General features: G+C 38.1%; 3 protein-coding genes across 3 annotated transcripts; all 3 read right to left on the reverse strand.

Moving 5' to 3' along the window:
• Nucleotides 1–923: 923 nt before the first annotated feature.
• Nucleotides 924–2,731, reverse strand: LOC116721905 (uncharacterized). The gene is made up of 7 exons (XM_032565932.1): nt 2,719–2,731; nt 2,205–2,458; nt 2,041–2,127; nt 1,853–1,894; nt 1,608–1,730; nt 1,399–1,443; nt 924–1,279 (listed from the first exon to the last, which is right to left on the reverse strand). The coding sequence occupies exons 1-7, from the start codon at nt 2,729–2,731 to the stop codon at nt 1,142–1,144; spliced, it is 702 nt and encodes a 233-aa protein (XP_032421823.1). The 3' UTR covers nt 924–1,141.
• A 2,038-nt stretch (nt 2,732–4,769) lies between these two features.
• LOC116722276 (schwannomin-interacting protein 1-like) lies at nt 4,770–11,637 on the reverse strand. Its single transcript, XM_032566492.1, has 7 exons — nt 11,480–11,637; nt 9,621–9,730; nt 6,996–7,113; nt 6,663–6,869; nt 6,199–6,322; nt 5,870–5,963; nt 4,770–5,783 (listed from the first exon to the last, which is right to left on the reverse strand). The coding sequence occupies exons 1-7, from the start codon at nt 11,507–11,509 to the stop codon at nt 5,732–5,734; spliced, it is 735 nt and encodes a 244-aa protein (XP_032422383.1). The 5' UTR covers nt 11,510–11,637; the 3' UTR covers nt 4,770–5,731.
• A 1,805-nt stretch (nt 11,638–13,442) lies between these two features.
• Nucleotides 13,443–15,316, reverse strand: LOC116721368 (uncharacterized). Its single transcript, XM_032565036.1, has 4 exons — nt 14,786–15,316; nt 14,594–14,713; nt 14,403–14,521; nt 13,443–14,299 (listed from the first exon to the last, which is right to left on the reverse strand). The coding sequence occupies exons 1-4, from the start codon at nt 15,024–15,026 to the stop codon at nt 13,535–13,537; spliced, it is 1,245 nt and encodes a 414-aa protein (XP_032420927.1). The 5' UTR covers nt 15,027–15,316; the 3' UTR covers nt 13,443–13,534.
• Between the last annotated feature and the right edge of the window lie 1,007 nt (nt 15,317–16,323).

The raw sequence follows: 16,323 nt of genomic DNA on the forward strand, positions 1-16,323 counted from the left end.
ATTATTTTGCACAAAATGGGAAGACGGTCAACATTAATGGAAGATAGGTGAAGAAAAACACAGAACAGTCCTGAAAGAACTCTGGAAGACTACAGACTGGTGTGGAGGTTCACCTTCTAGCGGGACAACTACCCTAAATGTACAGCCAGAGCTGCAGTGGAATGTTAAAGAATATTAATGTCTTCCAGTAAGTCAAAGTTCACACCTACACCAAATTTCAAATCTCTGGCAGGAATTGTGCCTTCTAGTCGGTTTTGCTGAGCATGAGCAATTTTGTGAAGAAATAAATTGCAGTAGTGTGCAGAGTCTTTGTAGCTGTGATTGCACACAGATACATATTCAGATTTTCAGGTGCTGAAAATAAATAACTGAAAATTGTGTGTCATCTTTCATCTGACAATTCTGCAGGATTGTGATTTTAAATGTGACATAATGTAAACACTCCGAAGGGAAGTGCATTCTTTCCTTTATTTTTTTCCTTTATTTTATTTAATCAGGTAAACCCCGTTGAGATCTAGATCTCATTTTCAAGAGGGACCTGAGCAAAAAATTTGCAATACATAGCAACCTGGTTACAAGATAAAAACAATTAATACATATGCACAAGTATAAAACAATAAAAACAATTTAAACACAATGACATTCTTTTGAATGACACTGCACAGTTTTTATAAAATCCAGTATTTGGAATTAATCACTAGGTTTTAACTGTAATTGACATTTTTGATTTCAAATTGAATCATTCTGACTTACGAAATGAGTGAGAATCAATGATTAAAAACAAGACAGAACATCAGGTATCATGCAGGAAAAAAGTTTATTTGTTCAGTTTTAGAACCAACTAAACAACATCACCATAAATAGTTAAAATAAATAGTCCAGAATAAAAAAAAAATATTACATTATGTAAACATCACATATTCCAAAATATACTTTATAAAAGTACACTGTCACATATCATCTTGATGTTAAATGGAATCATCACAGACTTACAAAATATAATAAATAATGTTATTATAAAACATAGACTTCAGTGTTTCTTTTACAGCTGGATTTTTTTTTTTTTAAAGTAGCATGCAGTTTAACTGTTTGAGAAGTGGATCATTGCTGCTTGTTTCTTGCTCTGGAGATCGGTGAGGATTTAGGTAGTGTGTTCACCGAGGCTCATGTAGCCAATGGCTCGGTTGATCGTGATGGTGCGGACGTGGAAGCCTTTCATGATCTTGCAGAGACGCTGCCGTTGATTGAAGCCGTTGGTGCTCGAATGGCCCACAGGAGCCTGAAGAAATACAAAGGCATCATTAAGGCTTTGTGGAAGTAGCTCATCTGGTAAAGTTGTGCTTGGGTTTATCAGAAATATATTTCTCACTAGTTTTTGAGTGAACAGCTAAGGCTTACCTCCGCTGAGTTCCAGGCTGTTGGGTTAGATGACCTAAAGCAATTCTGTCGATTACAAAAAAAACAAACAAAAAAAAAAACACTTCAGTTTTGTTTTGTTTTTTCATAAAAGAGTTCAATTTGTAGCATGAAAAGAAGTACAAATGTATCAATGCTTACAAAGCAACAAGTATCAGTTCAAAAAGCACTGGTGATAATGATTGACAAACCTCCATGAGATCTTTGAGGGGGAGGAGAACAGAAGAACCAAGAGTACCGTCAGAATCCGGCAGAGCTGAGAGAACCTTGTAGTAGTGGCTCAGGTCCTTTCCGATGTCACTCATACATGACTCCTATACAGAAAAACAACAAACATCACCTTCAGACTCAAGAAAAGCGATGCCTTGAATTCTATTGACAGAAAAAGCATGCTTGAACACATAAAACTTTGTTAGGTAGCTATTTAGACGCCTACCCGATCAAATGCTGAAGTAGTTTCCCCAGAGCATACTGAACCCTGTGGGACAAACAATTTACAAAGACCCATTAAAACCACTTTCATAAAAAAAGTTGATATGCAGCACAACTTCTGTGATTTCTCTTTATAAATAAATTATTTGAATGTCAAAATACCGCCACGTGATGTCAGTGTATTGGCTGTACCTGTGGCGAGCACACAGTCGGCGTCCTGGTCTTCAAGTTCAGCTCCATGTTGTGCCTGGTGCAGTTCATTCCACTGAACATCCTTGTCTGTTGGGAGCAGAGAGGTTTAGCACCCCAAACACAGCGGCAACAACGTAGAATTCAACCTTCACCAAGTCACCTACTGGATCGTCTGGCGCTAGAAGATTTGTGATGTTTTCCAGAAGCGTCCGTGCATAAAAGACACAGGAGTCGGTCATCTGTCCGTTGGGCATCGGTGGCAGTGACCGACTGACCACCCATGCAGGACAGCTGAGTGCCAGGAGCAACAGCACAGGAGTGAAGTCTGGCAAGAAAAGAAAAGAAAAACAGAGTAATGTTAACAACTCTAATCTTCTAATTATTTTCTTGCTGAGATCCACAGAGAAATCACATGATACTCACAAAGCTTCATGAGTGGCATCCTGGACTTGAGTTTCTCTGAGTGTATTTGTCTCAACTCAGGCATCCTCAAGGGTTTTATACCCTAAGTAGGGATTTTCTCTTTTTTTTTTGTTTATTTCTTGAAACTGAAAGTGCTATGTCACATCAATTGCCCTTTTGTGTCTAGTGTCAGGGTGAAACTGGAAATAACAAATCTGTGAGGTTGCTTGCGTTAACCATTGGCATTTAGAGAATATTATTTGATACTATTTTGACCCTCCACAGTCATACTGCTACACAATTCTCCATTCAAAAATTTTCAAAGCAAAACTGGATGTATTTAATTTCTTGTAAGAGAAAAAAAGAAATAAGTTAGCAAAATAAGAAAAGGGTCCAAAGTTTGATGTGCACTTTGATGATAAGCAAATATTATTAAAAGAGCACTTATATGTAATTGTTACATGAACAACAAATCATATAATGTTTATTTGTGTTTTAAAAATTAACTTTTGAACATTTTTATTTCACATAGCTGCATTGAAATAATACGTTGTGTAAATTTTGGATTATTTTCTCTTCATTAAGGTGATCTGAACAACGTTGGTCAAAAAGCAACATTTTATTTTGGGTCACATTTTCACGTCATAATTTTCATTAAATAAAAAAAGCAGCAAATAAATTTTGAAGAATGAGACGTTCTAATTAAAACACTTTAGTGCAGATGCTCTTGAGCTTTACAAGGGCCACACGTCACTTTTTTATTGGTTGCAGTTATTATGGTTATGTTGACCATAATCCAGCAGGCACAGTAAGACACAGTCATGAAACGTTATTTTTGTCGAAATAAAAAAAAAATTGTCATGAAAAGAAAACTGAAAATGTCCCCTTTTTATGGTATGACATATAGAATAAAAAGTTTCAAATTGTTTTAGAACCAGAACTGATCAAGTGCAGAAATTACAAATATGGAAATAACCCTTTAATTCTATTCAATACTCTAGCATGCTAGAGATCAGTTGTTGTTTGCTGTAGCACTTTCAAACACAGAGCACTGCAATTACACTATTGTATTACAGTCATGTTTAATAAATTGGAATATTATTGAAAGTTAATTTATGTCAGCAAATTAATTCCAGTAAAACACATTATACTGATAAATTAGACACAGCCTGATGACTGTGGGCTTATACTTATGATCAGGATATTACATTAGACCAATAAACATACAGTTATAATACCGAAATGTGGGCTTCATAAAGGTATGTTTAATACCTGCTACAGTTTTCAAATTGTACTTTTAATCTGACGAACAAGCCTCACTGGAATTCATAGTTTAATTGATCAAATAAGACTGAATGCCTGTCACTCTGTTACACTTTTTTCTTGTAACGTTCTCTCGAAATGCTGTCCCAACAAGCAGCCTTTCCTTGATAACTGCCGTCACAACGTGGTAATAACTACGTCCTTTCTTGCTTCAAAGTATTAGTCTCATTAGACACAACTGGTGTTATGTCTAAATTATTGATCTCTATTCTTCTCAGTAGTAGTTCACATTTATTTTGCCAGATAAAGTCACATGCTGACAGTAGGTTACAGGCCAGATTTCCTCTCGACCAGAAATCAGTATCTGCACTGGTGAACAAGATGAATAGTCTGTGTGAGAGGTTATGTTCTTGGTTCCTCCTTGCTCGGGGCGTCAAATTGCAAAGTCAAATTTCTTATAAGTTATGTTCTATACAGTACAGTATTTGTATAATAACGGTTCTTTGTTACATTACATAACTACATTTTTAAAAATAATTAAATTCAATAAAATATGGTATAAATGAATCTTTGAAGCTAAATTTGGTTTTCCTATGGCTTCTTACGAGATATTGTTCTCATTCTTTTTGTTTATCTGTGTCTTTTCAAGCAGTATTGTTGAGTCCATGAAATATTGAATCAAAAGTGTCTTCTTCTAGCTATAATCACTGTTGTAACTAGTCTGATTTTCAGTCCAATTTTCCCTAGTTGCCATTTATTAAGAACCTCTGATGTCATTTTTTTGTAGGATACCTAATTATTTTCATCAGAGTGGTTTCCCGCGTGCTTCCTGTAACTCTTTTTCAAAAATTGTCACACAGTCAGAAGTGTGAATGTGTGAATGAAGATAAAAACCCAGCAGTGGCTGGTTTTTAAAAGTAGAAAATAAATGTGTTAATGAGCGTTGACATCACTCTGCCTTTCGGTTTCCAGGAAATCGCACATTCTATTAGCGCTTTCTGAGGAGCGCGAGACAGCCAAAGCACAAATTCCTCTGAAATCCAATTGAATGCAGCTCACAACAGTTCACAATTGAAACATTTATTACTGGATTTGTTATTACAATCATTGTACAGTACATTTCTTAATGAAGCAAACAATATAAAGTTCATCTTTGTGTGAATAGACATTCTTAGAAAGCTGAGTGTGGAAACACCAAACATCTAATCAATTTAATCATTCTTTAAATAAAGTCTCTTTTGACATGTACACACATAAAATAGATTATTCTCTGACTCTTATGTGTTAATATGTAACTGACATGTTTTATGGTCGGCATAAGCAAATAAAGCATAAAACATGATTTTGCATATTTCCTATCCGGAGGTTTGTACTTTTATTTGACTCCATTTTTTTTTTTTTTTTTTATTAAACTATCTTGATGTTCTTACACTATCGATAGAAACAAAATGGTAAACTATGTTGCAAGCAGGTGCTAAAAGTGAATTTCAGTAATGAAACAGCTTTGATACAGTGCTCATAGTGGAATAAATGATACACTTTACAAATACACAGAGCACATCAACAAAATCAAGTGTTTGGTGTGCCACATTGAGAGGTTTAAATTAATTCAGTCCTAAGATGAAAGGCAAAACAAGAGAGTTGTTCCCAAAAATGAGAGTGCTGTGCAAAATTCACCAAATGTTAAAAGAACAACAAGAATACTGTAGAAACGGGGCAACAGGATTCCCCCATCCAAAGAATTATACAACATGACTTATCTTTAGTGGGAATGAGAAGCCTGCACCAACTCATTTGTGCCCATTTTAAATTACTGACCTCATTCTCTTTTGACTTTGGTTTGGGGCTTTTTAGACTGAGTCACGCGATACGATAAACTGCATGCGTGTTCATGCTATAGGCTTTTTTGGGGGGGGGTTTCCAAACATCATGACCATGGCTCGAGTTAGTAAAAACACAAAACACCAGCAACAGTCTGGCATGGGAGGGTGGATGGCGTGCAAACGGACACGTGTGGATAGGATGTTTATTTAGAGACCGCTTTCTCTGTTTGGTGCCGCTGATGGCTGTGCGCATGCCTGTAGCAAAAAAAAAGAACAAAAGTCAAAGATACGTAAATTCACTAATTTGAAACATTGGCTCTCTGCTACAAGTGGAAGAATACCTGGTTAGGTCCTCTATGTCCACCAGCATAGCATCTTGTTCCACATGCAGCTCATCCCTCATTAGTAACAACTGCACCAGCTCCTCGTTTAGATCTGCATAAGATGATCAAAATGTTATATTTCAGAAAGCCCCTAAATAGTGCCAACTGATAATAATTTTGTTTTACTAATATGTTGCCCACTAAAGTACCAGAGCAAATTACGATATGACTGCCTTTAAATATCATTGACATAACCACAAAATTTGGAAGGTCAAAATTTTGAGAAACTCCCATTTCTCAGGTTTCTAACAGCTTGCATGCATGCTAGTGTTGTTGGGACTACTCACTCTGAATTTGTGAGTGTAAGTCATTTGTTATGACTTGCAGCTGTCCCAGACTCATATCCCTCATGTCCCCATGCTTCAGGTTCCATTTCACCAACCCCTCACTGATGTGGGGCAGATGAGGGAGCTGAAAGACGCATACAAACAAATTGCTGTGCATCAGAACAGTACAAAATCGAGTTGTTTTCAAGAATTCATCAACTTTAAATGGGCCTTGCAAATATTCCCCATCTATAAAAAGTGGGACAAACTTGCTGACCTTCACTTACCAGGGGCTTTCTCTTGCATCACACACACAAACCAGACAATTGACAGTTTACTGAAGTCCAGCAAGTCCCTAATGGCATCTTTATTGTGTTTACTGTAAGAGCAACCATCCATCTAGTTTCCCCTTTTCATTTGCTGTGGATCTTTTATTGTCTTATAAAGGTGTAGCAGTAAATCTTATCTCTTTCTCGCTGACTAACCAGGTCGGCAACAGGCGAACGTCTGTGCAGCTGGATTTGCCTCTCCACCTCCACCTGCATGCGAGCCATGGGTCGAGCCAGTGCCAGCGCCACCCGTGCCTCCTCCTGCAGCCTTCTCTGCACCCGCCAGAAGCCGCTGCAGTCGTCCAACGGATCCGAGTCCTCTTCTGCCGTGTCCCGGTCTGATAGTGATGAACTCTGCTTGCTCTGCACAGGAAGTAAGGGAATTAGTGAAAAGTTGCAGCAGCCAGGGTGCATTTTAATGCGCTTGTGATGCACGAGAGGAGCTGGACACGAGAAACAGACGCCTAGGGAGTATCTGCTGGTGCATACCATCGGTGACAGCGGTGTGTCCAAGCTGGTCTCGGTCCTACTGTCCTCAGCATCACTGTCTTTGTCACTGCTGCTGTCGTTGACAAAGCAAACCTGCAGATTCACCCCGCTCTGCAGCCTGAGAGGAAAAATAAGAAGGTTTTTAGTCGACACCAAACTTAGAGTTAAAAGGGAAAACTTTTAATTCCATGTGTGTTCTTTCATTTTGTTTTTTCACAAGACAGCAATAAAACCTCAAACGTTTGGGGGATTGATGTCTATGTAAAGACCCAAAACAACAATTCTGCATATCTAATGATTAAAACCCATCAAGACACTAAATTAAAATGAGATGTTTAAATAAAAAAAGTGAAAAAGAACCGTTTCTGAATAGATCCACAAGTAGTAGCTTTTTTTTTTACCATGGTTGTCTTTGAATACAACATCAACAAATTTGGCCCAAGCTGTAGAACGTAGATTGCAAAAAAAAAAAAGTAAATAAATACATGTTAAAGCTAATTAATTGATTAATCAGGAATAATTAAGAGTATGCAGGGCCTTAATTGAATTCCCAGGATCTAAAACAAATCACGATAAGCATTAGGAGGGAATGAAATTGAAAGTAATTATCAAAAAAACAAAAAAGCTAAGCTAGTTACCTCACAGTGTCCCCAACCACAGCTTTTCCAAACCAATAAATGCGCTATTCATTCAATATCTCACCACGGCACCCCCTACTGAAAGGAAACCTCTCAACAACCAGGATCAGAACAATTTGTTATACAGCCCACAAACAAGATGAGGTGGAGCTGGAATTTCCACTTAGAGCTAAACCCTATGATAACGTATCTATATTGGGGGTCACGTGGCTCATATACCACAATCCCAGTTTAATGGATTGCATCACGGATCACTTCTCTTTTCACAGAGCGCTTCCTCAAGCTAACGAGAAAGAATCTCTGGGTCAGAAGGCAGGTGTGGTTTAAATAAGGTAAACAGGGTGTAAAATAGTGTCTAGAAGTTACAAGAGGTCAAGGCTGTTGTTGACCAGAAATGACGAAACAGTACTGTCACAGGTGTTATGAGTTTTTTTCTTTTTTGTGGGTGTTATTGGCCGTGATGTCAACCAACTCATTCCACTGCACGCCTTTTGTGGTATCCAAAACCTCAATTACAAATGTGAAATGTCAGTTTTGGGGGATAGTAACAGCCATCATGTTACTATGTAAATAAAACCAATGAGGCTGTGTTGTTAAGGCTTTTGTCTTAACTGACAAAAAAAAAAAGAAGAGAAGGGAAGGCTGTGGAAAACATAACTGGAAATGTGACACAAAGGATGATTGACAAGCAAAACAAACTTAGTTTTATTTTTTTAAGTTAGCCTAGCGTAAAGGTACGGGCAATGTTTACTGAACTTGATGCCACGATCAGAATATTGTCCTCTGCAAAATGTCAGAGGGTAACTATAAACCCTGTGACTTATACCAGTTTTTCCCGAACTCCAACCTCTTTGTTCTGCTTTTCTTGGAGGGAAGAGGCATTTAATCCAATTCCTGTCTGTCTCCTTGAAGTGAATCTGTCCTTACAGGAAGCATTTTACTTTCTGTTTTACACTTCCTGTCTGTTAAACCAAACAGAATCCAACCATTTTTATTTTAACATTTTCTTCTAAGTTATGCAGCTGCTCCTCACACTAATTCAAAATACATTTCCACAGACTGCTGGCACTGCATGGAGGCTCAGTTGGCCACTGTACCAACATGTTTATCCTCTGAGGACGTTGGAGCTAACCCCTCTGATAAATCCAACACACTATGATAAGTAGTATCCTTATAGGATAAACGTGTTGGATGGATGGAAGAACCTATAGCATAGGTTTGTCAAAAAGTAGCAGAATACTTTAGGTATACTAGGAATGTGAATCATTACTATAAAGGATTTTGTGTTTTTATTAGTACTCACTTTTGCTCTGCTTTTAAAATATTAATCTGCACAAATGGAGCTCTCATTGAGGACCAGAACTGAACAATGAGTGGCAGCATCTAGTTCATATGCCCTGCAGCTCTGGAAAAAAAAAACCCTGAAAACTATATGAAGAAACTGTTGGCTTCTTTTAATCAGGACTGAGGAATATGACTATTTGCAACATCGTTCAAGTAAAGTTCAACTATTACTTTATCAGCTTTTTTCTGTCATGTTTTAACTTCTTATTTGTTGTGTCGGATCAGCATTTTAATGTTTCTTTTTATGCTTGTCTCTGTTTTTGCACAGAAAGTAACACTGTGAGTTAGCACATTTTTATATTGATATGTTTTTGTTGTGGTTTTGAAAAGTCAGTTCTTAATAGGGAAGTCCTGGTAAAAAAAAAAAAAAAAAAGAGGTGACCACATGTTGGTCACTGACAATGTTGGGGTGACAAATCAAAACTGAACCAAAATATCAGGAGTTTTATTATAGCCTTTTGTAATATATGTTGAATACCTGGATACTTAAAAAAATAAACTTTTACAAAATATTAATGCTATCCTACCCCTTTCTCAAGTTAATATACCGACATTTTCAGAGCAGTAATTCTGTTAGATTTAGTAAAAAAGGCACATTGATCAAACTCAAACCAAACACACTCACAGACAGACTGAAACCTACCGAGAGGATGGGGTGCTCTTGCTGCAGCTGGTATAGATGACAGGCTCGTCGTCATAGAAACTGCCAAGGGCAAGTTTCTGCCTGATTGACTCTCTCTCATTCCTCTGAGCCTACCAGGAAAAAAAAAAAAAAGAAGCACGCATGAGTGATAAAGGATATTAATAAAAGTGTGGCTGCTACACTGCCACATCCACTCATCTGCCCTAGACATTAGCAGGGACTGAAGTGATTGCTTACAGCTATAAAGGCTTACTAGCAATAATATTAGGGATGGTTAAAGGTTTCAAAAATAGTGTTTTTACCCTTTCAAGAGATTATGTTTGGTAGACAATTATTCAGTGATTTAAATGATAAAGATCTGAGTTTTTCAGTTTTTCAGATGCCTCTCCATAGACTGGTAATCACAAGAAGTCAGATCTGAGCTGCTGTCATGAATGAATATCAAAATTATTAACTTTATTTTGTGTTGCATCAAGACTTTCAAAAAATGACAAAAAATTAAAAAGCAGCAGAAAGGCAAGAATACATAATATATGTATTTTTCTTCTACAATTTGTGTGTTTATTTTGATTTATTCATTAATTCATCTTTATGTGAATTGGATTAATGTCTACATTTTTCTTCATCTTTATTTCTTTTCTTTGCCATTTTAAAGACTCATATTATTTAAACAAAAACCTGTGGTAAATGCAGTTTTGATTTTTAATTGAAGCAAAACCCACAAATATATTAAAAATCTAAATTCCCTGTTGGAGAGTCAAACGTCCACTAGATGGAACTCTTTTCTTGATTTTTCTATATAACATTGAATTGTGCTTTACATTTTCGCACTGTTTGAAAAATTACAAAGTCTAGCGACTTTACAGATTGTACACATGTGCTAAAAAGGTTTTCTCAGCTCAAACGCCATCAGCTGATGTATTTCTCAACAAGTGTTGCATAAATTATATTCAAGGGTCCCTCGGGTAAGCAATAGTTTGTAAGGGCTCACAAAGGTTTTCAATGCATCAGGCCAGTCATACTCTTACATTGTTATTTGAGACATTTACCGTTGTTCACAGCTTCAACTCTTTAGCTCCTCTCAGCGTTCATGTCATTCCATTTAGATTTATACACTTTTGTTTTATCCTAATCCTGTATGGTATGAAAGCTGAGGAATCCTTCCATTTTGGAGAAAGTCTTTAATTTCAGTCTTGGAATCAAATTAGAGTTCAAGATTGCTTTTAGCACCAAAATAACAACAATAATCTCCAGTGGCTGTAAATATTTAACCAAAAAACATTTCCAAATTCAGTTAGACTCGCACAAAATTTTATAAAGCTGCACCTCAAGTTCTGTGACGCACATTCAGATGAGGATGTGATGTCAGAGCATGAATCAGGTGAGACACTTTACAATTTTGCTTCCCCACGACAGATGGCCAGATGTCCCCCCCTTCCTCACACCAACATAATATTTCACCTTGAGACATAGTAAGTACATATTGATGAATGGAATGGAAAGCACAGACAACACAGTGAAGCCGTTTCATTCATCAACCGCCTCAACCTATTTTTAGCCTTCAAGAATGTGATTTAAAAAAAGACAAGTGTCACTACAATGACTCAAAATGATTTATAATCATGTTAATCCGGATAAAGATTAAATTGATATAAATATAAGTGAGAGACTATTGAGAGATGCACAAATCGGAATCACATGAAAACATCCACTCCCTTTTCAGACATCCACTCATCCATTATGGCTGACATCTCCAGCTGCACACCCATTACGCAGATACCTATCCCCCATACCTGTGAAAATCATGTCAAACACTTTACTCAGAATCTCCACACCAACGCAAACCCAAATCCACACACCTGGTAAACGCGTTTCTCCTGATGCACCATCTTCTAACGCATCGTACCAACACAGCCGTTCTGCCCTTCTCTACACTGCAGTGGAGCTCTCGTATACTGCAGGTCCATGCAAGGAGAGGAGAGTGAGGGAGGAGAGCACGGGGAGGGGAGAGGCAGCAGAGAGTGAAAGGAGGAGGGGTTGAAAGTGTGGGAAGAGACGGAAGCAGAAGAGGAGACAGAAATGGTAGAGAGTGGGAGAGGGAGGGGAGAGTTAGAGCTGCCACAGTTTTCCTGATCTGTTATCTGTGCCTCCATCTTCCCCACTTGCATTTAGCCTCCATCTTTCCTTTGCTGAAAATAAAAAAACAAAATATGTAGATTTGGTGAAGGAATCGAGTTCCAGGTGAGTCGGACTATATATTAATTCCCGAATGAGACTGCATTACTGGAAGGCAAAACAACGAGAGGGGCCCTGTTTCATTTGAAAAGGGTTCTGTAACAGATAACACTAACACGGCCCTGCTATTCTGTCCAACTTCTGTCTCCTTGTTTCCTTTCTAGTTTTTGTTTGTTTTTATGTGAACGGATTAAAGCACAATCTGCCATAAAAGAGAGAGAAGGAAGCCGATGATGCATCTGCTCAAACATACTAAAACGCTCTGCTCTCAGAGTGCTGTGTCACAGTGAAGCAGTGGGTCGATCAAAGCATTTTGAATCATCATTCACCCGTCATCTGCGCAGAACTAAAAATACCCAGCTTACACAGGGAACTTCTCTCAAGAACATATTAACTTTTAAGTTTATTTTGTGTATTGAGAAGTAGTAACTCGCACAACATGGTCACTCACAGAGATGCTGGACAGCCTGGATCGTCCCCCACAGTAACAGCCTTCAGCTTGTGGTACCAAGATGTCCTGAACTTCATCAGCCCAGCTGGGGCTCTCAACCATGCAGCGTCCTTCGTGGTGCTGAGCATCCCTGCTGCTGTCACCGTCCTCCCACCAGTGGCCTGGTGTGTCTCCTCTGAACATTTCTACTTCTGCCAAATCCACATCATATTCTTCCAAAAAGGCCAACTGTGTAGAAGAGTCCTGAAAATTTGGGGTTGAAGGTGAAATCCAAGCAATATTTTAAGATTTAAAAAAAAAAAAACATACCTTCAACTTCCAAAAGCTTCTTCATATATTTGAATTATGTATACCAACCTAAATCCATCTTGTTTAAAAAGAAGGCATTTAGGATTCTCCTTAGAATTCTTTTTCCTCTTGTATCTGGAGAAACAGAGAAAAGACGTACTCCGTTTCCAGAGTGTGTAGCGTTGCACGTTCTTCGCCGTCACATGAGCCCAGTTTCAGTGAAGTGTAAATGTTCCTCGTTCACATGCAGCATCAGAGGGTGCCCAAGGGAAAGAGCGCCATGTGGAAATGTATAAAAAGAGACAGAATGGGGTGAACATGCACATGTTTTGCAATATAAAGTAAAACACCTGCTGATCAGTAAATTAGAATTAAACTTAGTAATTCAAAAGTAGCTTTATATAGATACACATAGCTAATAGTAACTAAAAATTACTCAAATTTGAACATTGTAAAGGACCAATGAGATGGATGTCTACAACAATTAGGGTCAACCAAATCTTAAATTTTACATTTTGAAGTCAAGGCTCCAAAATTTGGAACAAATGTAGAGGCAGCGAGTTTTAGAATCAATATAAAATTTCCACTTATCTGGAAATTGACATTATCTGGCATTAGTCCAGTTATGTTGATTTTGGAGCCAATTCCCTTCCTGATGTCAATATGTTACTGGCTAGCATGTTTAAAATCCAATTTTCAAAACATACAGTTGATTGAGTACACCCCAGTAAACAGTATCTTTCAGTACAATATTGAACTGGAGTTCTAGTTCCCAGCTGTAAACCTCTTAAACACCACCAAGGAAATAAATGAAGTTTCACTTCAAAAATTCTCCAGACAAGACATTGTTCAAAGTTAAACATGTTTATTAAACTCTCAGGAGACCCAGGCACCTAAAAAGGAGAACAGTCCAACTTCTGTTACAGGAGAACATTGCCACTTATCTAGGAGTTAGGTCCTCCCAGTCAAGGTCTGGATCATCTTGGCTTGCAGTGTGATAAAGCAAAGGGAATGACTCCCAGAAAGAGTCAGGATTTGCTGGGCTTTGGTATCCAGAGCTGATCTGTGGAGACACATTTTGCTGGTCCTCTGGCATTTCGTGGTTTCCAAATGACATTCTTGGAGCAAAAAACAGCCTGTCAAAAGGACCAGTCCTTCTAGCATATGGGCAGTAACTGCTTGGCATGTTGGCTGTAGTTGTTGGAACTGTGGGAGTAAGGTAATCCATGAAGAATTGGTAGAAGGGGTGGTTAGCTACCTGAGGCTTCGGATTTGCTTGGGGATACAGTTGCCATCCTGGACGTCTATAAGCATGGTAATAAGATCGCAGGGGATGATTCTGCTCTTTAAGGTAGTGAGAATACAGTGGGTAGAGTGCAAAGAGTTTTTTCCAGAAGTAGGGATTTTTATAAATTGGGCGAGCTGTGACAGCAGTGGTCGTGGTGGGAGGAGGCATAGTGGTAGTAGTTGTAGGTGGTGGGGTATACAGGCAGAGTGGATAAGGTTTATATGGACTACAAGGAAAATACATGGGACGCCATCTTAAATGACGTCTCATACGATGAAGGCTTAGAGACTCGTGAGACAAATTATCCTTTAAAGGAAGAGCAGGTTCTGTTGTGTTCACCTCAGCCATTGGAAACATGGTGCAGGTTATATTAATGCCACTCTCCCTCCATCTCATTGTGAGGACGTACGTCCCATTCTGAAACAGGGAACAGGTCAAATTACACAATGCCTTGTGCTTTTACACTCAACTGTAGAGACGCAAGTTTGGAGAATAAGGCAGTGGGAGCAAAATGGCTTACCTCTTGTAAAACTGTACAACTATCATAACGAACAAGTAGAACAAGTCCAAGCTTAGTCTGGTTCACCAAGATACCACAAGCTTCAGGCACCTGGCTAAGCGGTACATATTCCGAGTTGCCTGCAAGGAAAAGCCCAATAACTCAGCTGACTAAGTTTAGACAATTTAAACAATTGCTACAGAGACTCCTACCGATGTCCAGTTGTAGCTCAGCAGCACCCAGGCCCATCACTTTGAATTTCATTTTGCTAGGGCCACAGTGAAGCGAAGAGTTAGAGGTGCGCCATTCATCTCCAGTAGTCACGCCAGTTTCTGTCACACACACACACAAAACATTAAATGTTTGTCAGTAAATTACAGTTAGAGACATGAAAAGTGGCTTACCATTGGTGTCAGCTTGGATGGAGGCATTTAATCCAATGTTTGGGCCAACAGCCACAGAAGGAGCCGACTCAAACTCTTTTCCAGTAAACGTAGCATCTTCCACTTCAGAATTCCTCCCCAATTTAAGTGCTTTAGTTAATCCTCGCCAGCTAAAAAATGTTAGACCAAGTGCTAAAGAACACAAGAGCAGTGCAGCAGCTATTGTTTTCCATTTTCTACGCCACGCACCACTTTCCATCATAGCAAGGAAACACAACAGTTCAGTATGATGGATAACTTCTCAGTCCCACCTTTTAAATAGTGCATGCAATCTAAGTGCCAGGTGATTCAATTAAGGAATCAACCAATCAGCCACAGCTCACCCCCTGTTGCCAATTAGGTTCCAACTGGTGATTCTTTAGCATCTGCTCCAGATTATACCGTTTATTTATCTGCTCAAAAGAGAGATCTTAATGATTGGATGACACCTGCCATTAAAATCAAGAAGAAGAAGATCTTAATGCTGACAAGAACATTATAAACCATGACCTCACACAAATCAGCATCAATTCAAACAACTTTAGCTGTAAAAATTGGTAGGGTACCCGAAAGCTATTCTCAAGAGTAGCATAACTGTAAAATGTTTTTACTCAAGTAGATGCAAAAAGAAGTCAGTCAAAACATGACCAAAGAGTAAAAAAACCCAAATATTTAATGAATATTCTGACTGAACACTTTGATCACGACTGTTTCCCATTTAATGAAAGAAATAAACCCACGGGTAAATAAATGTGAAGAAATGAAGTAATATATTCATAAATTAACCAACAAAGGCACAAGAAACCAAGGTCTAAATTTCAGTTGTTCTCAATATAAAGCCTATGAAACCAACCAAACCCCAGATGGCAACATGGACATGTTGCCATTTGAGTATATCTGATGTATATATACTCTAAATTCACTTGCCCTCCAAACAGCACAGCAAAGTTCAGATAGAAATTAACATTTAAACAAGATCACTTGCGTACTGTGATCAGAAAAAGCAGACTCCCTGTATCAAACTGTGGGTATGTATCTATGACCTCTGTACCATCAATTGTACCCAAGAGTAGAATTACTTAAGATTACTCAAGTAAAAGTTTTGTGAAATCAAACATTTTTTAAATTACAAATAAAAGTAACTCATTGCTCTCCAACTGTAAATATGTAGGATTATTTATTTCAATATACAAAAACTCTGATTTTTTTTCTATTCAAACAAGTTTCTCAATATGGTAATTGTAGAAAAAGCTCTAATACATTAAATAGTGTTCAGTCATGAATACGGTGGCACAATAAAGGCCGTTGCTATTAGTTGTGCTTTTCTTTTAACTTCCCTCTGGTTATGATTTTAACAGTGCTTCTGCTCCCATTGCTAAATAAATTAAGTCGATCCATAAAGAGTGTGCTGCCGTGTGACATCTATGTTCTTCTGCACATGTGGGTCGCTTTGTGGTCATAAACCTTTCACAAGTCACATTTAATTAGTATGAACGAAACCAAAAAAAAAAAAAAACACT

Source organism: Xiphophorus hellerii, chromosome 6 (assembly GCF_003331165.1).
Source record: "Xiphophorus hellerii strain 12219 chromosome 6, Xiphophorus_hellerii-4.1, whole genome shotgun sequence".
NCBI lineage: Eukaryota > Metazoa > Chordata > Actinopteri > Cyprinodontiformes > Poeciliidae > Xiphophorus > Xiphophorus hellerii.